Below are 23,837 nucleotides of genomic sequence, written 5' to 3'. Positions count from 1 at the left end.
TTTTAGAAAAAGTATTTTTATCTTTTACAAACATTCAAACACTTCGATTGTCAGGATGCTGAATTTATAAACAGAGTCCGGTCACTCAGGATTATTGATTAGGATCAGCAGATCATTAAATGTATCAGTTCAATCATCAGGCGTCCTCACACGTCTCCATGAGACCCGAAACAGGCCCGAAACAGGCGATCCTTCAGAGTGAGGCAGAACATCTTCAGCCAAACGGGCCGCGTCTCTCACAGCAGTTCACATCCAGATGCTCCAGATGCTAACAGCTGCTTCATCATCAACCAGGAGCCACATGGAGGATCTACATTCAGCTTCTGATCCAATCACATGGCAGCAGAAACTTCCTGTTTCACACCAACAGGAAGTGAGGTCACAGCCTGGAGGCGGTGCTCCACCTGCCGCGCTCACCTGACCAACTCGATGTGCACGAGTCTGTGATCTGAGACAGAACCTGCGGCTCCGATTGGTCCTCAGCGCCGTCATAGGGTCGACTCTTTGGGGAGGACGTCGGCGTTGGTTACCGTGGTAACGGCCTCCTCGGGCAGGGCGGCGTTCACCTGCCGCTGCATCTGCAGCACGCGCTCCTCCACGCAGCCGGCCGACAGGCGGGCCTCGGACTCGTGGTCCCAGCATTCCTCGATGGTCTCGCAGAGCAGCGCCAGACCCTGCAGGACAACACAAGCAGCCAATCAGAGCTCAGCTCCTGACTTCCTGGTTCGGTGCATCATAATGAGCCACTCACAGCGTGTTTCTGCCAGCACTCTCTGAGCGTGGGCCTCAGCTTCTGATGGACCACCACCTCCTGCATGTCCTCCAGGGACGGGTGAGAACCCACCTCCTCCTCAAAGGGCAGCCGGGACTCGTCCACAGGACCTGGGTCAGAGAGTCAGAGTGAGGAACCTTTTCTCTGCTCAGTCTGAAGTCTGAAGACTTCCTGAACACCAGGAAGCTACCAAAGAACTGTTACCGTCAGCAGCCTTGCAGCGGGCGGCGAGCTCCCACAGCACAAGGCCTACAGCGTACATGTCGATCCTCAGAAAGACGTCTCTTTGAAAGTTCACGGCCCCCTCCAGGACCTCGGGGGCCATGTAGCGTCTGGTCCCCACCTGAAACACAAACGGGAAAAGTTTGAGCTCAACTGTGAAGAGAAGCAGACAAAGAACACTGAATAACCAGGGATTCACCTGGTCCTGGGAGACCAGGGTCACCACGGGGCTCAGGTGGACTCACCTGTCCGTGGGCATCCGGTGGAGACTTCTGAGCAGAGAAGCTGAGAGAAAGGCCAAAGTCAGCAATGCAGGCCGTCAGGTTGGACTTCAGCAGGACGTTCTTACTCTTAAAGTCTCTGAAAAAGATCACAGAGTGAGACCTCCTGTCTGCCATCTGTGCACCTGCAGGTGACGGCCCGTAAGGCCGGTTCATGAGGCCGGTGTCGACCCAGCCCGTTAGGCCGGTAAGGCCCGGCCGGTAAGGCCCGGCCGGTAAGGCCCGGCCCGTGAGGCCGGTGTGGGCCTGGCTGGATCTCCTGGGACTTGGGTACTACCCCCTGCGACTTGGGTACTACCCCCTGCGACTTGGGTACTACCCCCTGCGACTTGGGTACTACCCCCTGCGACTTAAGTACTACCCCCTGCGACTTAAGTACTACCCCCTGCGACTTAAGTACTACCCCCTGCGACTTGGGTACTACCCCCTGCGACTTGGGTACTACCCCCTGCGACTTGGGTACTACCCCCTGCGACTTGGGTACTACCCCCTGCGACTTAAGTACTACCCCCTGCGACTTGGGTACTACCCCCTGCGACTTGGGTACTACCCCCTGCGACTTGGGTACTACCCCCTGCGACTTGGGTACTACCCCCTGCGACTTGGGTACTACCCCCTGCGACTTGGGTACTACCCCCTGCGACTTAAGTACTACCCCCTGCGACTTAAGTACTACCCCCTGCGACTTAAGTACTACCCCCTGCGACTTAAGTACTACCCCCTGCGACTTAAGTACTACCCCCTGCGACTTGGGTACTACCCCCTGCGACTTGGGTACTACCCCCTGCGACTTGGGTACTACCCCCTGCGACTTAAGTACTACCCCCTGCGACTTAAGTACTACCCCCTGCGACTTAAGTACTACCCCCTGCGACTTAAGTACTACCCCCTGCGACTTGGGTACTACCCCCTGCGACTTGGGTACTACCCCCTGCGACTTGGGTACTACCCCCTGGGACTTGGGTACTACCCCCTGGGACTTCAGTACTACCCTCAGTCTGATAGATTCTGCCTCCTGTTGGTGGAGCGCTGCTTTAATCCTTCCCTCTTTCTCTTGTGTTTCAGGTACCTGTGAGCAATGGCAGGTTTGTGTCCGTCTTTGTGTCCGGGTATGTCTTCATGCAAGTAGGCGAGGCCTCGAGCCATAGACTGAGCAATCAGACACAGCTCAGCCCAGGAGAGGACGCTGGCCTTCAGGTAGTCTGCCAGAGAGCCCTGAGGACAGGAAAAAAACTTAAATTATACTTATACATTCTATTAATACAGAAAAAATATCTTATTTAATGTGTTTCAACTTGTAAATTCAGCAGTTAAATGATTTAAAAACAAAAAACATGTTTGTGTTAACTTAAAGCTTCCTTTCCTCCAGATGTTTCCAGCCTGTTAACTGTGTTGTGCTGTTAGCCCAGAGGGGGGCAGTGTTATTGTTAATGTGCTGACTGCAGTTCTGTCTCAGCCCAGAGGGGGGAAGTGTTATTGTAAATATGCTGACTGGAGTTAGCCCAGAGGGGGGCAGTGTTATTGTAAATGTGCTGACTGGAGTTAGCCCAGAGGGGGGCAGTGATATTGTAAATATGCTGACTGGAGTTAGCCCAGAGGGGGGCAGTGTTATTGTTAATGTGTAGACTGGAGTTAGCCCAGAGGGGGGCAGTGTTATTGTTAATGTGTAGCCCAGAGGGGGGCAGTGATATTGTTAATGTGTAGACTGGAGTTAGCCCAGAGGGGGGCAGTGTTATTGTTAATGTGTAGACTGGAGTTACCCCAGAGGGGGGCAGTGTTATTGTTAATGTCCTGACTGCAGTTCTGTCTCAGCCCAGAGGGGGGCAGTGATATTGTAAATATGCTGACTGGAGTTAGCCCAGAGGGGGGCAGTGATATTGTTAATATGCTGACTGGAGTTACCCCAGAGGGGGGCAGTGTTATTGTTAATGTCCTGACTGCAGTTCTGTCTCAGCCCAGAGGGGGGCAGTGATATTGTTAATATTCTGACTGGAGTTACCCCAGAGGGGGGCAGTGATATTGTTAATATGCTGACTGGAGTTACCCCAGAGGGGGGCAGTGATATTGTTAATATGCTGACTGGAGTTAGCCCAGAGGGGGGCAGTGTTATTGTTAATGTGTAGACTGGAGTTAGCCCAGAGGGGGGCAGTGTTATTGTAAATATGCTGACTGGAGTTACCCCAGAGGGGGGCAGTGTTATTGTTAATGTGTAGACTGGAGTTAGCCCAGAGGGGGGCAGTGTTATTGTAAATATGCTGACTGGAGTTACCCCAGAGGGGGGCAGTGTTATTGTTAATATGCTGACTGGAGTTAGCCCAGAGGGGGGCAGTGTTATTGTTAATATGCTGACTGGAGTTAGTCCAGAGGGGGGCAGTGTTATTGTTAATATGCTGACTGGAGTTAGTCCAGAGGGGGGCAGTGTTATTGTTAATATGCTGACTGGAGTTCTGTCTCAGCCCAGAGGGGGGCAGTGCTATTCTTAATGTGCTAGCTGCAGTTCTGTCTTAGCCCAGAGGGGGGAAGTGTTATTGTTAATGTGCTGACTGCAGTTCTGTCTTAGCCCAGAGGGGGGCAGTGTTATTGTTAATGTGTTGACTGCAGTTCTGTCTTAGCCCAGAGGGGGGCAGTGTTATTGTTAATGTGCTGACTGCAGTTCTGTCTTAGCCCAGAGGGGGGCAGTGCTATTGTTAATGTGTAGACTGGAGTTAGCCCAGAGGGGGAAGTGTTATTGTTAATGTGTTGACTGCAGTTCTGTCTCAGCCCAGAGGGGGGCAGTGTTATTGTTAATGTGCTGACTGCAGTTCTGTCTCAGCCCAGTGGGGGGGGGCAGTGTTATTGTTAATGTGCTGACTGCAGTTCTGTCTTAGCCCAGAGGGGGGCAGTGTTATTGTTAATGTGCTGACTGCAGTTCTGTCTCAGCCCAGAGGGGGGCAGTGTTATTGTTAATATGCTGACTGGAGTTAGTCCAGAGGGGGGCAGTGTTATTGTTAATGTGCTGACTGCAGTTCTGTCTTAGCCCAGAGGGGGGCAGTGTTATTGTTAATGTCCTGACTGCAGTTCTGTCTCAGCCCAGAGGGGGGCAGTGATATTGTAAATATGCTGACTGCAGTTCTGTCTCAGCCCAGAGACGGGCAGTGTTATTGTTAATGTGTTGACTGGAGTTCTCTGTTAGCCCAGAGGGGGAAGTGTTATTGTTAATATGCTGACTGGAGTTAGTCCAGAGGGGGGCAGTGTTATTGTTAATATGCTGACTGGAGTTAGTCCAGAGGGGGGCAGTGTTATTGTTAATGTGCTGACTGCAGTTCTGTCTTAGCCCAGAGGGGGGCAGTGTTATTGTTAATGTGCTGACTGCAGTTCTGTCTCAGCCCAGAGACGGGCAGTGTTATTGTTAATGTGTTGACTGGAGTTCTCTGTTAGCCCAGAGGGGGAAGTGTTATTGTTAATGTGCTGACTGCAGTTCTGTCTCAGCCCAGAGGGGGGCAGTGTTATTGTTAATGTGCTGACTGCAGTTCTGTCTCAGCCCAGAGACGGGCAGTGTTATTGTTAATGTGTTGACTGGAGTTCTCTGTTAGCCCAGTGGGGGGGGGCAGTGTTATTGTTAATGTGTTGACTGCAGTTCTGTCTCAGCCCAGAGGGGGGCAGTGTTATTGTTAATGTGCTGACTGCAGTTCTGTCTCAGCCCAGAGGGGGGCAGTGTTATTGTTAATGTGCTGACTGCAGTTCTGTCTCAGCCCAGAGACGGGCAGTGTTATTGTTAATGTGTTGACTGGAGTTCTCTGTTAGCCCAGTGGGGGGGGGCAGTGTTATTGTTAATGTGTTGACTGGAGTTACCCCAGAGGGGGGCAGTGTTATTGTTAATGTCCTGACTGCAGTTCTGTCTCAGCCCAGAGGGGGGCAGTGATATTGTTAATATGCTGACTGGAGTTACCCCAGAGGGGGGCAGTGATATTGTTAATATGCTGACTGGAGTTACCCCAGAGGGGGGCAGTGATATTGTTAATATGCTGACTGGAGTTAGCCCAGAGGGGGGCAGTGTTATTGTTAATGTGTAGACTGGAGTTAGCCCAGAGGGGGGCAGTGTTATTGTAAATATGCTGACTGGAGTTACCCCAGAGGGGGGCAGTGATATTGTTAATATGCTGACTGGAGTTACCCCAGAGGGGGGCAGTGATATTGTTAATATGCTGACTGGAGTTAGCCCAGAGGGGGGCAGTGTTATTGTTAATGTGTAGACTGGAGTTACCCCAGAGGGGGGCAGTGTTATTGTAAATATGCTGACTGGAGTTACCCCAGAGGGGGGCAGTGTTATTGTTAATATGCTGACTGGAGTTACCCCAGAGGGGGGCAGTGTTATTGTAAATATGCTGACTGGAGTTACCCCAGAGGGGGGCAGTGTTATTGTTAATGTGTAGACTGGAGTTACCCCAGAGGGGGGCAGTGTTATTGTTAATGTCCTGACTGCAGTTCTGTCTCAGCCCAGAGGGGGGCAGTGATATTGTAAATATGCTGACTGGAGTTAGCCCAGAGGGGGGCAGTGATATTGTTAATATGCTGACTGGAGTTACCCCAGAGGGGGGCAGTGATATTGTTAATATGCTGACTGGAGTTAGCCCAGAGGGGGGCAGTGTTATTGTAAATATGCTGACTGGAGTTACCCCAGAGGGGGGCAGTGTTATTGTTAATGTGTAGACTGGAGTTAGCCCAGAGGGGGGCAGTGTTATTGTAAATATGCTGACTGGAGTTACCCCAGAGGGGGGCAGTGTTATTGTTAATATGCTGACTGGAGTTAGCCCAGAGGGGGGCAGTGTTATTGTTAATATGCTGACTGGAGTTAGTCCAGAGGGGGGCAGTGTTATTGTTAATATGCTGACTGGAGTTAGTCCAGAGGGGGGCAGTGTTATTGTTAATGTCCTGACTGCAGTTCTGTCTCAGCCCAGAGGGGGGCAGTGATATTGTAAATATGCTGACTGGAGTTAGCCCAGAGGGGGGCAGTGATATTGTTAATATGCTGACTGGAGTTACCCCAGAGGGGGGCAGTGTTATTGTTAATGTCCTGACTGCAGTTCTGTCTCAGCCCAGAGGGGGGCAGTGATATTGTTAATATTCTGACTGGAGTTAGCCCAGAGGGGGGCAGTGATATTGTTAATATGCTGACTGGAGTTACCCCAGAGGGGGGCAGTGATATTGTTAATATGCTGACTGGAGTTAGCCCAGAGGGGGGCAGTGTTATTGTTAATGTGTAGACTGGAGTTAGCCCAGAGGGGGGCAGTGTTATTGTAAATATGCTGACTGGAGTTACCCCAGAGGGGGGCAGTGTTATTGTTAATGTGTAGACTGGAGTTAGCCCAGAGGGGGGCAGTGTTATTGTAAATATGCTGACTGGAGTTACCCCAGAGGGGGGCAGTGTTATTGTTAATATGCTGACTGGAGTTAGCCCAGAGGGGGGCAGTGTTATTGTTAATATGCTGACTGGAGTTAGTCCAGAGGGGGGCAGTGTTATTGTTAATATGCTGACTGGAGTTAGTCCAGAGGGGGGCAGTGTTATTGTTAATATGCTGACTGGAGTTCTGTCTCAGCCCAGAGGGGGGCAGTGCTATTCTTAATGTGCTAGCTGCAGTTCTGTCTTAGCCCAGAGGGGGGAAGTGTTATTGTTAATGTGCTGACTGCAGTTCTGTCTTAGCCCAGAGGGGGGCAGTGTTATTGTTAATGTGTTGACTGCAGTTCTGTCTTAGCCCAGAGGGGGGCAGTGTTATTGTTAATGTGCTGACTGCAGTTCTGTCTTAGCCCAGAGGGGGGCAGTGCTATTGTTAATGTGTAGACTGGAGTTAGCCCAGAGGGGGAAGTGTTATTGTTAATGTGTTGACTGCAGTTCTGTCTCAGCCCAGAGGGGGGCAGTGTTATTGTTAATGTGCTGACTGCAGTTCTGTCTCAGCCCAGAGGGGGGCAGTGTTATTGTTAATGTGCTGACTGCAGTTCTGTCACAGCCCAGTGGGGGGGGGGGGCAGTGTTATTGTTAATGTGCTGACTGCAGTTCTGTCTTAGCCCAGAGGGGGGCAGTGTTATTGTTAATGTGCTGACTGCAGTTCTGTCTCAGCCCAGAGACGGGCAGTGTTATTGTTAATGTGTTGACTGGAGTTCTCTGTTAGCCCAGAGGGGGAAGTGTTATTGTTAATGTGCTGACTGCAGTTCTGTCTCAGCCCAGAGGGGGGCAGTGTTATTGTTAATGTGCTGACTGCAGTTCTGTCTCAGCCCAGAGACGGGCAGTGTTATTGTTAATGTGTTGACTGGAGTTCTCTGTTAGCCCAGTGGGGGGGGGCAGTGTTATTGTTAATGTGTTGACTGCAGTTCTGTCTCAGCCCAGAGGGGGGCAGTGTTATTGTTAATGTGCTGACTGCAGTTCTGTCTCAGCCCAGAGGGGGGCAGTGTTATTGTTAATGTGCTGACTGCAGTTCTGTCTCAGCCCAGAGACGGGCAGTGTTATTGTTAATGTGCTGACTGCAGTTCTGTCTCAGCCCAGAGGGGGGCAGTGTTATTGTTAATGTGCTGACTGCAGTTCTGTCTCAGCCCAGAGGGGGGCAGTGTTATTGTTAATGTGCTGACTGCAGTTCTGTCTCAGCCCAGAGACGGGCAGTGTTATTGTTAATGTGTTGACTGGAGTTCTCTGTTAGCCCAGTGGGGGGGGGCAGTGTTATTGTTAATGTGTTGACTGGAGTTACCCCAGAGGGGGGCAGTGTTATTGTTAATGTCCTGACTGCAGTTCTGTCTCAGCCCAGAGGGGGGCAGTGATATTGTTAATATGCTGACTGGAGTTACCCCAGAGGGGGGCAGTGATATTGTTAATATGCTGACTGGAGTTACCCCAGAGGGGGGCAGTGATATTGTTAATATGCTGACTGGAGTTAGCCCAGAGGGGGGCAGTGTTATTGTTAATGTGTAGACTGGAGTTAGCCCAGAGGGGGGCAGTGTTATTGTAAATATGCTGACTGGAGTTACCCCAGAGGGGGGCAGTGATATTGTTAATATGCTGACTGGAGTTAGCCCAGAGGGGGGCAGTGTTATTGTTAATGTGTAGACTGGAGTTAGCCCAGAGGGGGGCAGTGTTATTGTTAATGTGTAGACTGGAGTTAGCCCAGAGGGGGGCAGTGTTATTGTAAATATGCTGACTGGAGTTAGCCCAGAGGGGGGCAGTGTTATTGTTAATGTGTAGACTGGAGTTAGCCCAGAGGGGGGCAGTGTTATTGTAAATATGCTGACTGGAGTTACCCCAGAGGGGGGCAGTGTTATTGTTAATATGCTGACTGGAGTTAGCCCAGAGGGGGGCAGTGTTATTGTTAATATGCTGACTGGAGTTAGTCCAGAGGGGGGCAGTGTTATTGTTAATATGCTGACTGGAGTTAGTCCAGAGGGGGGCAGTGTTATTGTTAATATGCTGACTGGAGTTCTGTCTCAGCCCAGAGGGGGGCAGTGCTATTCTTAATGTGCTAGCTGCAGTTCTGTCTCAGCCCAGAGGGGGGAAGTGTTATTGTTAATGTGCTGACTGCAGTTCTGTCTTAGCCCAGAGGGGGGCAGTGTTATTGTTAATGTGTTGACTGCAGTTCTGTCTTAGCCCAGAGGGGGGCAGTGTTACTGTTAATGTGCTAGCTGCAGTTTTGTCTCAGCCCAGAGGGGGGAAGTGTTATTGTTAATGTGTTGACTGCAGTTCTGTCTCAGCCCAGAGGGGGGCAGTGTTATTGTTAATGTGCTGACTGCAGTTCTGTCTCAGCCCAGAGGGGGGCAGTGTTATTGTTAATGTGCTGACTGCAGTTCTGTCACAGCCCAGTGGGGGGGGGCAGTGTTATTGTTAATGTGCTGACTGCAGTTCTGTCTTAGCCCAGAGGGGGGCAGTGTTATTGTTAATGTGCTGACTGCAGTTCTGTCTCAGCCCAGAGACGGGCAGTGTTATTGTTAATGTGTTGACTGGAGTTCTCTGTTAGCCCAGAGGGGGAAGTGTTATTGTTAATGTGCTGACTGCAGTTCTGTCTCAGCCCAGAGGGGGGCAGTGTTATTGTTAATGTGCTGACTGCAGTTCTGTCTCAGCCCAGAGACGGGCAGTGTTATTGTTAATGTGTTGACTGGAGTTCTCTGTTAGCCCAGTGGGGGGGGGCAGTGTTATTGTTAATGTGTTGACTGCAGTTCTGTCTCAGCCCAGAGGGGGGCAGTGTTATTGTTAATGTGCTGACTGCAGTTCTGTCTCAGCCCAGAGGGGGGCAGTGTTATTGTTAATGTGCTGACTGCAGTTCTGTCTCAGCCCAGAGGGGGGCAGTGTTATTGTTAATGTGCTGACTGCAGTTCTGTCACAGCCCAGTGGGGGGGGGCAGTGTTATTGTTAATGTGCTGACTGCAGTTCTGTCTTAGCCCAGAGGGGGGCAGTGTTATTGTTAATGTGTTGACTGCAGTTCTGTCTCAGCCCAGAGACGGGCAGTGTTATTGTTAATGTGCTGACTAGAGTTAGCCCAGTGAGGGGCAGTGTTATTGTTAATGTGTTGACTGCAGTTCTGTCTCAGCCCAGAGGGGGGCAGTGTTATTGTTAATGTGCTGACTGCAGTTCTGTCTCAGCCCAGAGGGGGGCAGTGTTATTGTTAATGTGCTGACTGCAGTTCTGTCACAGCCCAGTGGGGGGGGGCAGTGTTATTGTTAATGTGCTGACTGCAGTTCTGTCTTAGCCCAGAGGGGGGCAGTGTTATTGTTAATGTGTTGACTGCAGTTCTGTCTCAGCCCAGTGAGGGGCAGTGTTATTGTTAATGTGCTGACTAGAGTTAGCCCAGTGAGGGGCAGTGTTATTGTTAATGTGTTGACTGGAGTTCTCTGTTAGCCCAGAGGGGGGCAGTGTTATTGTTAATGTGTTGACTGGAGTTCTCTGTTAGCCCAGAGGGGGGCAGTGATATTGTAAATATGCTGACTGGAGTTAGCCCAGAGGGGGGCAGTGTTATTGTTAATGTGCTGACTGCAGTTCTCTGTTAGCCCAGCTTGGGGCAGCGTTACATTCTCATGGTAAGCGGTGATCAGCCACAGCTCCGGCTCTGTGCTGCCACTTCTCTTCTCTGCACCGATGAACTGCAGCAGGTTCTCATGTCTCATCCCACTCAGGCTGAAGATCTCATACTCGTTCTGCCAGGACTGTCGATGCTGAGCACACACACACATATATCAATTAATTTATAATCACTTAATTAATAACTGTAAATCAGAGAGTGCGTTACCTTTGCAAAAGCTCTTACCTGGATGGGGAAGATCTTGACGGCCACCTGCTCCCTGATCAGCTGAGCCTTCCACACACAGCCGAAGCGCCCCCTGGCTTTGACCTCCAGCAACTGCAGCGGCTTCTGCCCCAGGATGGGGGAGGGGGGCAGCGGCCCGGGGTCCTGCAGCAGGAGGAGGAAGAAGAAGAAGGAGGAGAAGAAGAAGAAGGAGGAAGAGGGGAAGAAGGAGGAGGAGAAGAAGAAGTAGGCGGAGGAGGAGATGATGATGATCCAGTTAATTGAATTGGAAGCCTGTAACTGATTAATCCCTAACTAACTAACAGATGAATGGAGCGGTGGAATCAGGGTCCAATTAGTATCACCTGTGTGGGCACCAGCGCCGGTTGGTAGGCCAGTTTGTGGTAGCGGTACATCCAGAAGGACACGACGGCGATGGTGGAGACGGCCATGACGGAAACCAGCAGGTATATAAGAGGAGGCCACATTGGTGTTGTTGGGGTAACGGTCGCTATGGAAACACACGGTAGATAGGTGAGCAATAAGGTGCATAAAGATTACAGGCGAACGGTCGGGCATACAGATTACAGGCGAACAGTCGGGCGTACAGTCGGGTGTACATATTACAGACGAACAGTCGGGCGCGTACAGATTACAGGCGAACAGTCGGGCTTACAGATTACAGGCGAACAGTCGGGCGCGTACAGATTACAGGCGAACAGTCGGGTTTACAGATTACAGGCGAACAGTCGGGCGTACAGATTACAGGCGAACAGTCGGGTTTACAGATTACAGACGAACAGTGGGGCGCATACGAATTACAGGCAAACATATTACAGGCGAACAATCGGGCGTACAGATTACAGGCGAACAGTCGGGCGTACAGATTACAGGCAGACAGTCGGGCGTTCAGATTACAGGCAGACAGTCGGGCATACAGATTACAGACGAACAGATTACAGGCGAACAGATTACAGGCGAACAGTCGGGCGTACAGATTACAGGTGAACAGTCGGGCGTTCAGATTACAGGCAGACAGTCGGTTGTACACATTACAGACGAACAGTCGGGCGTTCAGATTACAGGCGGACAGTCAGGTGTACATATTACAGACGAACAGTCTGGCGCGTACAGATTACAGGCGAACAGTCGGGCATACAGATTACAGGCGAACAGATTACAGGCGAACAGTCGGGCGTACAGATTACAGGCAGACAGTCGGATGTACATATTACAGAAGAACAGTCAGGCGTAAAGATTACAGGCGAACAGATTACAGGCGAACAGTCGGGTTTACAGATTACAGACGAACAGTGGGGCGCATACGAATTACAGGCAAACAATCGGGCGTACAGATTACAGGCGAACAGTCGGGCGTACAGATTACAGGCGAACAGTCGGGCGTACAGATTACAGGCGAACAGTCGGGCGTTCAGATTACAGGCGAACAGTCGGGCGTTCAGATTACAGGCAGACAGTCAGGTGTACATATTACAGACGAACAGTCTGGCGCGTACAGATTAGAGGCGAACAGTCGGGCGTACAGATTACAGGCAAACAGATTACAGGCGAACAGTCGGGCATACAGATTACAGGCGAACAGATTACAGGCGAACAGATTACAGGCGAAAAGTCGGGCATACAGATTACAGGCGAACAGATTACAAGCGAACAGTCGGGCGTACAGATTACAGGTGAACAGTCGGGCGTTCAGATTACAGGCGGACAGTCAGGTGTACATATTACAGACGAACAGTCTGGCGCGTACAGATTACAGGCGAACAGTCGGGCGTACATATTACAGACGAACAGTCGGGCGCGAACAGTCGGGCGTACAGATTACAGGCAAACAGTCGGGCGTACAGATTACAGACGAACAGTCAGGCGCGTGCAAATTACAGGCGAACAGATTACAGGCGAACAGTCGGGCGTACAGATTACAGGGGAACAGATTACAGGCGAACAGTCGGGCGTACAGATTACAGGCAAATATATTACAGGCGAACAGTCGGGTTTATAGATTACAGGCGAACAGTGGGGCACATACAAATTACAGGCAAACAGATTAAAGGCGAACAATCGGGCGTACAGATTACAGGCGAACAGTCGGGCGTACAGATTACAGGCGAACAGATTACAGGCGAACAGTCGGGCGTACAGATTACAGGCAGACAGTCGGATGTACATATTACAGACGAACAGTCAGGCGTACAGATTACAGGCGAACAGATTACAGGTTTACAGTCGGGCGTACAGATTACAGGCGAACAGATTACAGGTTTACAGTCAGGCGTACAGATTACAGGCGAACAGATTACAGGCGACAGTCGGGTGTACATATTACAGACGAACAGTCGGGCGCGAACAGTCGGGCGTACAGATTACAGGCAAACAGTCGGGCGTACAGATTACAGACGAACAGTCAGGCGCGTGCAAATTACAGGCAAACAGTCGGGCGTACAGATTACAGGCGACAGTCGGGTGTACATATTACAGACGAACAGTCGGGCGCGAACAGTCGGGCGTACAGATTACAGGCAAACAGTCGGGCGTACAGATTACAGACGAACAGTCAGGCGCGTGCAAATTACAGGCGAACAGATTACAGGCGAACAGTCGGGCGTACAGATTACAGGGGAACAGATTACAGGCGAACAGTCGGGCGTACAGATTACAGGCGAATATATTACAGGCGAACAGTCGGGTTTATAGATTACAGGCGAACAGTGGGGCACATACAAATTACAGGCAAACAGATTAAAGGCGAACAATCGGGCGTACAGATTACAGGCGAACAGTCGGGCGTACAGATTACAGGCGGACAGTCGGGTGTACATATTACAGATGAACAGTCGGGCGCGTACAGATTACAGACGAACAATCGGGCGTACAGATTACAGGCGAACAGTCGGGCGTACAGATTACAGGCGAACAGTCGGGCGTACAGATTACAGGCGAACAGTCGGGCGTACAGATTACAGGCGAACAGTCGGGCGTACAGATTACAGGCGAACAGTCGGGCGTACAGATTACAGGCAAACAGTCGGGCGTACAGATTACAGACGAACAGTCAGGCGCGTGCAAATTACAGGCGAACAGATTACAGGCGAACAGTCGGGCGTACAGATTACAGGGGAACAGATTACAGGCGAACAGTCGGGCGTACAGATTACAGGCAAATATATTACAGGCGAACAGTCGGGTTTATAGATTACAGGCGAACAGTGGGGCACATACAAATTACAGGCAAACAGATTAAAGGCGAACAATCGGGCGTACAGATTACAGGCGAACAGTCGGGCGTACAGATTACAGGCGAACAGATTACAGGCGAACAGTCGGGCGTACAGATTACAGGCAGACAGTCGGATGTACATATTACAGACGAACAGTCAGGCGTACAGATTACAGGCGAACAGATTACAGGTTTACAGTCGGGCGTACAGATTACAGGCGAACAGATTACAGGTTTACAGTCAGGCGTACAGATTACAGGCGAACAGATTACAGGCGACAGTCGGGTGTACATATTACAGACGAACAGTCGGGCGCGAACAGTCGGGCGTACAGATTACAGGCAAACAGTCGGGCGTACAGATTACAGACGAACAGTCAGGCGCGTGCAAATTACAGGCAAACAGTCGGGCGTACAGATTACAGGCGACAGTCGGGTGTACATATTACAGACGAACAGTCGGGCGCGAACAGTCGGGCGTACAGATTACAGGCAAACAGTCGGGCGTACAGATTACAGACGAACAGTCAGGCGCGTGCAAATTACAGGCGAACAGATTACAGGCGAACAGTCGGGCGTACAGATTACAGGGGAACAGATTACAGGCGAACAGTCGGGCGTACAGATTACAGGCGAATATATTACAGGCGAACAGTCGGGTTTATAGATTACAGGCGAACAGTGGGGCACATACAAATTACAGGCAAACAGATTAAAGGCGAACAATCGGGCGTACAGATTACAGGCGAACAGTCGGGCGTACAGATTACAGGCGGACAGTCGGGTGTACATATTACAGATGAACAGTCGGGCGCGTACAGATTACAGACGAACAATCGGGCGTACAGATTACAGGCGAACAGTCGGGCGTACAGATTACAGGCGAACAGTCGGGCGTACAGATTACAGGCGAACAGTCGGGCGTACAGATTACAGGCGAACAGTCGGGCGTACAGATTACAGGCGAACAGTCGGGCGTACAGATTACAGGCGAACAGTTGGGCGTACAGGTTACAGGCGGACAGTCGGGTGTACATATTACAGATGAACAGTCGGGCGCGTACAGATTACAGGCGAACAGTCGGGCGTACAGATTACAGGCGAACAGTCGGGCGTATAGATTACAGGCTTACAGTCGGGCGTACAGATTACAGGCGAACAGTCAGGCGTACAGATTACAGGCGGACAGTCGGGCGTACATATTACAGACGAACAGTCGGGCGCATACAGATTACAGGCGTACAGATTACAGGCGAACAGTCGGGCGTACAGATTACAGGCGAACATATTACAGGCAACAGTCGGGCGTACAGATTACAGACGAACATTCGGGCGCGTACAGATTACAGACGAACAGGCAGGCGCGTACAGATTACAGACGAACAGGCAGGCGCGTACAGATTACAGGCGAACAGGCAGGCGCGTACAGATTACAGGCGAACAGTCGGGCGTACAGATTACAGACAAACGGGGGCGTACATATTACAGGCGAACAGTCGGGCGTACATATTACAGGCGAACAGTCGGGCGTACATATTACAGACGAACAGTCGGGCGTACAGATTACAGTCGAACAGTCGGGCGCGTACAAATTACAGGCAAACAGATTACAGGCGATCAGTCGGGAGTACAGATTACAGGTGAACAGTCGGGCGTACAGATTACAGACGAACATTCGGGCGCGTACAGATTACAGGCGAACAGTCGGGCGTACAGATTACAGGCGAACAGGCGGGCGTACAGATTACAGGCGAACAGGCGGGCGTACAGATTACAGGCGAACAGGCGGGCGTACAGATTACAGGCGAACAGGCGGGCGTACAGATTACAGGCGAACAGGCGGGCGTACAGATTACAGGCGAACAGGCGGCCGTACAGATTACAGGCGAACAGGCGGGCGTACAGATTACAGGCGAACAGGCGGGCGTACAGATTACAGGGGAACAGATTACAGGCGAACAGTCGGGCGTACAGATTACAGGGGAACAGATTACAGACGAACAGTCGGGCGTACAGATTACAGGCGAACAGTCGGGCCATACGGATTACAGACGTACAGTCGGGCGTACAGATTACAGACGAACAGTCGGGCGTACAGATTACAGGGGAACAGATTACAGACGAACAGTCGGGCGTACAGATTACAGACGAACAGTCGGGCGCATACAGATTACAGGCGTACAGATTACAGGCGAACAGTCGGGCGTACAGATTACAGGCGAACATTCGGGCGTACAGATTACAGGCGAACAGTCGGGCGTACAGATTACAGACGAACATTCGGGCGCGTACAGATTACAGACGAACAGGCAGGCACGTACAGATTACAGACGAACAGGCGGGCGTACAGATTACAGGCGAACAGTCAGGCGTACAGATTACAGGCGAACAGTCGGGCGTACAGATTACAGACAAACGGGGGCGTACATATTACAGGCGAACAGTCGGGCGTACATATTACAGGCGAACAGTCGGGCGTACATATTACAGGCGAACAGTCGGGCGTACAGATTACAGGCGAACATTCGGGTTTACAGATTACAGGCGAACAGTCGGGTTTACAGATTACAGGCGAACAGTCGGGCGCGTACAAATTACAGGCAAACAGATTACAGGTGAACAGTCGGGCGTACAGATTACAGGCGAACAGTCGGGCGTACAGATTACAGACGAACAGTCGGGCGTACAGATTACAGACAAACGGGGGCGTACATATTACAGGCGAACAGTCGGGCGTACATATTACAGGCGAACAGTCGGGCGTACATATTACAGACGAACAGTCGGGCGTACAGATTACAGGCGAACATTCGGGTTTACAGATTACAGGCGAACAGTCGGGTTTACAGATTACAGGCGAACAGTCGGGCGCGTACAAATTACAGGCAAACAGATTACAGGTGAACAGTCGGGCGTACAGATTACAGGCGAACAGTCGGGCGTACAGATTACAGGCGAACAGGCGGGCGTACAGATTACAGGCGAACAGGCGGGCGTACAGATTACAGGCGAACAGGCGGGCGTACAGATTACAGGCGAACAGGCGGGCGTACAGATTACAGGGGAACAGATTACAGGCGAACAGTCGGGCGTACAGATTACAGGGGAACAGATTATAGACGAACAGTCGGGCGTACAGATTACAGGGGAACAGATTACAGACGAACAGTCGGGCGTACAGATTACAGGCGAACAGTCGGGCCATACGGATTACAGACGTACAGATTACAGGCGAACAGTCGGACGCGTACAGATTACAGACGAACAGTCGGGCGTACAGATTACAGACGAACAGTCGGGCGTACAGATTACAGACGAACAGTCGGGCGTACAGATTACAGGCGAACAGTCGGGCGTACAGATTACAGGCGAACAGTCGGGCGTACAGATTACAGGGGAACAGATTACAGACGAACAGTCGGGCGTACAGATTACAGACGAACAGTCGGGCGTACAGATTACAGGCGAACAGTCGGGGCATACGGATTACAGACGTACAGATTACAGGCGAACAGTCGGGCGTGTACAGATTACAGACGAACAGTCGGGCGTACAGATTACAGGCGAACAGTCGGGCGTACATATTACAGGCGAACAGTCGGGCGTACAGATTACAGGCGAACAGGCGGGCGTACAGATTACAGGCGAACAGGCGGGCGTACAGATTACAGGCGAACAGGCGGGCGTACAGATTACAGGCGAACAGTCGGGCGTACAGATTACAGGCGAACAGTCGGGCGTACAGATTACAGGCGAACAGTCGGGCGTACAGATTACAGGGGAACAGTCGGGCGTACAGATTACAGGGGAACAGATTACAGGCGAACAGTCTGGCGTACAGATTACAGGGGAACAGATTACAGGCGAACAGTCGGGCGTACAGATTACAGGGGAACAGATTACAGACGAACAGTCGGGCATACAGATTACAGGGGAACAGATTACAGACGAACAGTCGGGCGTACAGATTACAGGCGAACAGTCGGGGCATAAGGATTACAGACGTACAGATTACAGGCGAACAGTCGGGCGCGTACAGATTACAGACGAACAGTCGGTGTACAGATTACAGGCGAACAGTCGGGCGTACAGATTACAGGCGAACAGTCGGGCGTACAGATTACAGGCGAACAGTCGGGCGTACAGATTACAGACGAACAGTCGGGCGTACAGATTACAGACGAACAGTCGGGCGTACAGATTACAGGCGAACAGTCGGGGCATACGGATTACAGACGTACAGATTACAGACGAACAGTCGGGCGTACAGATTACAGACGAACAGTCGGGCGTACAGATTACAGGCGAACAGTCGGGGCATACGGATTACAGACGTACAGATTACAGGCGAACAGTCGGGCGTGTACAGATTACAGACGAACAGTCGGGCGTACAGATTACAGGCGAACAGTCGGGCGTACAGATTACAGGCGAACAGTCGGGCGTACAGATTACAGGCGAACAGTCGAGCGAACAGTCGGGCGTACAGATTACAGGCGAACAGTCGGGCGTACAGATTACAGGCGAACAGTCGGGCGTACAGATTACAGGTGAACAGATGTATCTTACTGGGTGTGGGGCTCAGGTTACTCGGGCTGTGGGAGAACTTCTGGTTACACAAACTGCCATCGCAGCAGCAGAAGAAGACCTCAGGTTCCTCCTTCGTCTCCACACACTCACTCCTGTCAGCAGAACAACAGAATAACATGTTTAACAGGCTGAGGACAGGTGTGCTCCGTACTCTGGTTAACCTGTTCAGGATTGACTTCTGCTGTGAACCGATTCTGTTCAGATTGCGTTCAAACCGATTCTTTATAAAATTATTCTGTTTACACCGATTCCATTCAAACTAATTCCAGAAAAACTGACTCAGTATAAACTGATTCAGTTCAAATAAACTGCTTCAAACTGACTATAAATAAACTGATTCTGTTCAAACTGCATATTAGTTTAATTCATTTCCTGATGTGGTCCATGTTTCCCGCCTCCCCCCTGAGCCAAAGTCACATGACCCCATCAGAGTGACTCACCACAGTCACATGACCCCATCAGTGACTCACCACAGTCACATGACCCCATCAGTGACTCACCTGTCATGGCAGCTGCGGTCCCCCAGCCAGCAGCCCTGTTGGACCACCTGCACGGTCCCGGAGGCGTTCCTCCAGGTGGCAAAGCAGTGCAGCCTCTTGTCTTTCTCCTCGGAGCAGGTGACCACCCTGCTGGCGTTCCCGTGGCGGTCCGGCCCCGGGGAGGCGTAGGGCGAGGATGGGGGGCTGTAGTTGTAGTGGACACACCTGTGGGTCTCTGTTCGGCCCAGGATGGCACCTGTGGAGCAGACGAGCTTCTGTTACTGGTTCTCCAACAAATACACTTTGACCTGGGGGATCACCATGGTAACCACAGTCAAAGGTCAGGAACACCTGAGCTGTATCAGAAAGCCATCTGGGAGTAAACCTGAACCATCAGAGACTCCAGAATCAGGATTCAGTTATTCATAACAGACCTGATACCCGACTGCCCCCCGACCCCCACCACCATGGGGCAATCAGCACATACTGACCCCAGAACCAATCCTCAGGGAAACTGACCCCAGAACCAATCCTCAGGTAAACTGACCCCAGAACCAATCCTCAGGGAAACTGACCCCAGAACCAATCCTCAGGGAAACTGACCCCAGAACCAATCCTCAGGTAAACTGACCCCAGAACCAATCCTCAGGTAAACTGACCCCAGAACCAATCCTCAGGGAAACTGACCCCAGAACCAATCCTCAGGGAAACTGACCCGAGAACCAATCCTCAGGTAAACTGACCCCAGAACCAATCCTCAGGGAAACTGACCCCAGAACCAATCCTCAGGTAAACTGACCCCAGAACCAATCCTCAGGGAAACTGACCCCAGAACCAATCCTCAGGGAAACTGACCCCAGAACCAATCCTCAGGTAAACTGACCCCAGAACCAATCCTCAGGGAAACTGTTCCACAGTGAGCAGATGTGCAGACTCAGATTAGATTAGATTGTACTTTATTTATCCCACAACGGGGAAATTCACTTGTCATAGCAGCAACAACAGACATGAAACAATTTTAAACAATAAAAAAACATTTTTTTAAAAAGAGAAAAAGCAAGTACTAAAAAGTAAAGTGACCAAAAAGTAAAAGTGACCTAGAATAAATAATATTGCACATTGTGAAGTTGAAATGAATAAAATATAAATAATACGGGTAAAGAAAAGTCTCTATATGATTATCATGGGAAAGGCAACAACATGATCACCTCTGACGTCACACAGTGAGCAGATGTGCAGACTCACCTCTGACATCACACAGTGAGCAGATGTGCAGACTCACCTCTGACATCACACAGTGAGCAGATGTGCAGACTCACCTCTGACATCACACAGTGAGCAGATGTGCAGACTCACCTCTGACGTCACACAGTGAGCAGATGTGCAGACTCACCTCTGACATCACACAGTGAGCAGATGTGCAGACTCACCTCTGACATCACACAGTGAGCAGATGTGCAGACTCAGTGAGCAGATGTGCAGACTCAGTGAGCAGATGTGCAGACTCACCTCTGACATCACACAGTGAGCAGATGTGCAGACTCAGTGAGCAGATGTGCAGACTCACCTCTGACATCACACAGTGAGCAGATGTGCAGACTCAGTGAGCAGATGTGCAGACTCAGTGAGCAGATGTGCAGACTCAGTGAGCAGATGTGCAGACTCACCTCTGACGTCACACAGTGAGCAGATGTGCAGACTCACCTCTGATGTCACACAGTGAGCAGATGTGCAGACTCACCTCTGATGTCACACAGTGAGCAGATGTGCAGACTCACCTCTGACACACAGTGAGCAGATGTGCAGACTCAGTGAGCAGATGTGCAGACTCACCTCTGACGTCACACAGTGAGCAGATGTGCAGACTCACCTCTGATGTCACACAGTGAGCAGATGTGCAGACTCACCTCTGATGTCACACAGTGAGCAGATGTGCAGACTCAGTGAGCAGATGTGCAGACTCAGTGAGCAGATGTGCAGACTCAGTGAGCAGATGTGCAGACTCACCTCTGATGTCACACAGTGAGCAGATGTGCAGACTCAGTGAGCAGATGTGCAGACTCAGTGAGCAGATGTGCAGACTCACCTCTGACATCACACAGTGAGCAGATGTGCAGACTCACCTCTGATGTCACACAGTGAGCAGATGTGCAGACTCACCTCTGATGTCACACAGTGAGCAGATGTGCAGACTCACCTCTGATGTCACACAGTGAGCAGATGTGCAGACTCACCTCTGACGTCACACAGTGAGCAGATGTGCAGACTCACCTCTGATGTCACACAGTGAGCAGATGTGCAGACTCACCTCTGATGTCACACAGTGAGCAGATGTGCAGACTCAGTGAGCAGATGTGCAGACTCAGTGAGCAGATGTGCAGACTCACCTCTGATGTCACACAGTGAGCAGATGTGCAGACTCAGTGAGCAGATGTGCAGACTCACCTCTGACATCACACAGTGAGCAGATGTGCAGACTCACCTCTGACATCACACAGTGAGCAGATGTGCAGACTCACCTCTGACATCACACAGTGAGCAGATGTGCAGACTCAGTGAGCAGATGTGCAGACTCACCTCTGACATCACACAGTGAGCAGATGTGCAGACTCAGTGAGCAGATGTGCAGACTCAGTGAGCAGATGTGCAGACTCACCTCTGACATCACACAGTGAGCAGATGTGCAGACTCAGTGAGCAGATGTGCAGACTCAGTGAGCAGATGTGCAGACTCACCTCTGACGTCACACAGTGAGCAGATGTGCAGACTCACCTCTGACGTCACTCAGTGAGCAGATGTGCAGACTCACCTCTGACGTCACACAGTGAGCAGATGTGCAGACTCACCTCTGACGTCACACAGTGAGCAGATGTGCAGACTCAGTGAGCAGATGTGCAGACTCACCTCTGACATCACACAGTGAGCAGATGTGCAGACTCAGTGAGCAGATGTGCAGACTCAGTGAGCAGATGTGCAGACTCAGTGAGCAGATGTGCAGACTCACCTCTGACATCACACAGTGAGCAGATGTGCAGACTCACCTCTGACATCACACAGTGAGCAGATGTGCAGACTCACCTCTGACGTCACACAGTGAGCAGATGTGCAGACTCAGTGAGCAGATGTGCAGACTCAGTGAGCAGATGTGCAGACTCACCTCTTATGTCACACAGTGAGCAGATGTGCAGACTCAGTGAGCAGATGTGCAGACTCAGTGAGCAGATGTGCAGACTCAGTGAGCAGATGTGCAGACTCACCTCTGACATCACACAGTGAGCAGATGTGCAGACTCAGTGAGCAGATGTGCAGACTCACCTCTGACATCACACAGTGAGCAGATGTGCAGACTCAGTGAGCAGATGTGCAGACTCACCTCTGACATCACACAGTGAGCAGATGTGCAGACTCAGTGAGCAGATGTGCAGACTCAGTGAGCAGATGTGCAGACTCACCTCTGACGTCACACAGTGAGCAGGACATCAGGAACACGCTGAGGGCCGCCGGTCCCATCCTTGTTCCGGACACAGTCCAGTTCTGACTTAAAACCCAAAGTCCAGAACCATGTCCCGGTCCAAAGCCGCTGAAAGCCCGGTCCGTTCACCGTGATTCGGCCGGAGCCTGAGCCCAGACCTGCGGGTCGAACCGATGGAAGTGGGCCTGGATCATGGTCCGACAGTCTGCTCTCCTCACCGGGGTGACCGGCAGGGATCGGGTCGGTTCTGGATGGAGTCGGTACCGTTCAGAACCAGGTCCCCTCTGACCAGGACCCGGCAGGGATTTACTTTTCTCCGGGTTTACAGTTCCGTCTCTTATTATTATTATTTTACTATAATAAAATAATATCTATATATAATAAGATATTATCTTATTATATTAATACATATTATAAAATATCCACTTTCCCCCGGGACACCGAACCTTTCCCCGGGACACCCTCACAGAGTCTCCAGCCGGCCTCACAGCGTCTCCAGCCGGCCACACAGAGTCTCCAGCCGGCCTCACAGCGTCTCCAGCCGGCCACACAGAGTCTCCAGCCGGCCTCACAGCGTCTCCAGCCGGTCACACAGCGTCTCCAGCCGGCCTCACAGCGTCTCCAGCCGGCCTCACAGCGTCTCCAGCCGGCCACACAGAGTCTCCAGCCGACCTCACAGAGTCTCCAGCCGGCCACACAGAGTCTCCAGCCGGCCTCACAGCGTCTCCAGCCGGTCACACAGCGTCTCCAGCCGGCCACACAGAGTCTCCAGCCGGCCTCACAGAGTCTCCAGCCGGCCACACAGAGTCTCCAGCCGGCCTCACAGAGTCTCCAGCCGGCCTCACAGAGTCTCCAGCCGGCCTCACAGAGTCTCCAGCCGGCGTCACAGCGGCTCCATGCCCGGTAACCCTGCGGTTCGCCTCGCCGGCAGCGGGGAAGTTAACGCCTTGAGCCCATAGTCCGCCGCTGAGCACCAGAACTCGGCCAACAGACAGCTAGCTGGCCCGGCTAGCCGTTAGCTTAGCTCCAGAGGAAACACAGACTGTGGAGCGGGACCCAAACTGGCGGCGAAATGATCTCCCACTGAGAGTAAATAAACATCCCGGGTTGGCGTCCTCTCGCCCGGTTCCGTTCCGTTAGAACCGGAGGAGGAAAGATGGCTGCCGAGCAGGGATTATTCTGATTTTAACCTTCCTCCAAATAATCTGTCACAGCTGCGAGTTCAACGTGACTGACGCCAGCGAGAACCAATGGGATGCGCCGCAGGAACTCCGACTTCTTTTTTTCCACCAATCCGCAGCCGTGTATCCAATGAGAGCATTTTAAAGGCCCGCCCCCTACCGGCTGGATGTTCAACACGGTGAAGGACCCAAACCAACTGGTTAGGGGTTAGTTAGGGTAGGGTTAGTTAGGATAGGGTTAGGGTTAGTTAGGGTAGGGTAGGGTTAGGGTTAGTTAGGGTAGGGTTAGTTAGGTTAGGGCTATGGTTAGTTAGGGTAGGGTTAGGGGTTAGTTAGGGTAGAGTTAGTTAGGGTAGGGTTAGGGGTTAG

At 51.5% G+C, this 23,837-nt stretch overlaps 1 protein-coding gene across 1 annotated transcript; it reads right to left on the bottom strand.

Moving 5' to 3' along the window:
- LOC142397009 (activin receptor type-2A-like) lies at positions 1–23,526 on the bottom strand. Its single transcript, XM_075480436.1, has 11 exons — positions 22,268–23,526; positions 18,837–19,071; positions 18,316–18,428; positions 10,877–11,022; positions 10,533–10,676; positions 10,297–10,440; positions 2,345–2,490; positions 1,240–1,354; positions 977–1,115; positions 752–882; positions 1–674 (listed from the first exon to the last, which is right to left on the bottom strand). The coding sequence occupies exons 1-11, from the start codon at positions 22,323–22,325 to the stop codon at positions 489–491; spliced, it is 1,557 nt and encodes a 518-aa protein (XP_075336551.1). The 5' UTR covers positions 22,326–23,526; the 3' UTR covers positions 1–488.
- Between the last annotated feature and the right edge of the window lie 311 nt (positions 23,527–23,837).

The sequence above is a fragment of the Odontesthes bonariensis genome, chromosome 12 (genome assembly GCF_027942865.1).
Source record: "Odontesthes bonariensis isolate fOdoBon6 chromosome 12, fOdoBon6.hap1, whole genome shotgun sequence".
Lineage (NCBI taxonomy): Eukaryota > Metazoa > Chordata > Actinopteri > Atheriniformes > Atherinopsidae > Odontesthes > Odontesthes bonariensis.
Note: the sequence above shows the minus strand (reverse complement) of the source record. Positions and strands in the feature narration are given on the sequence as shown.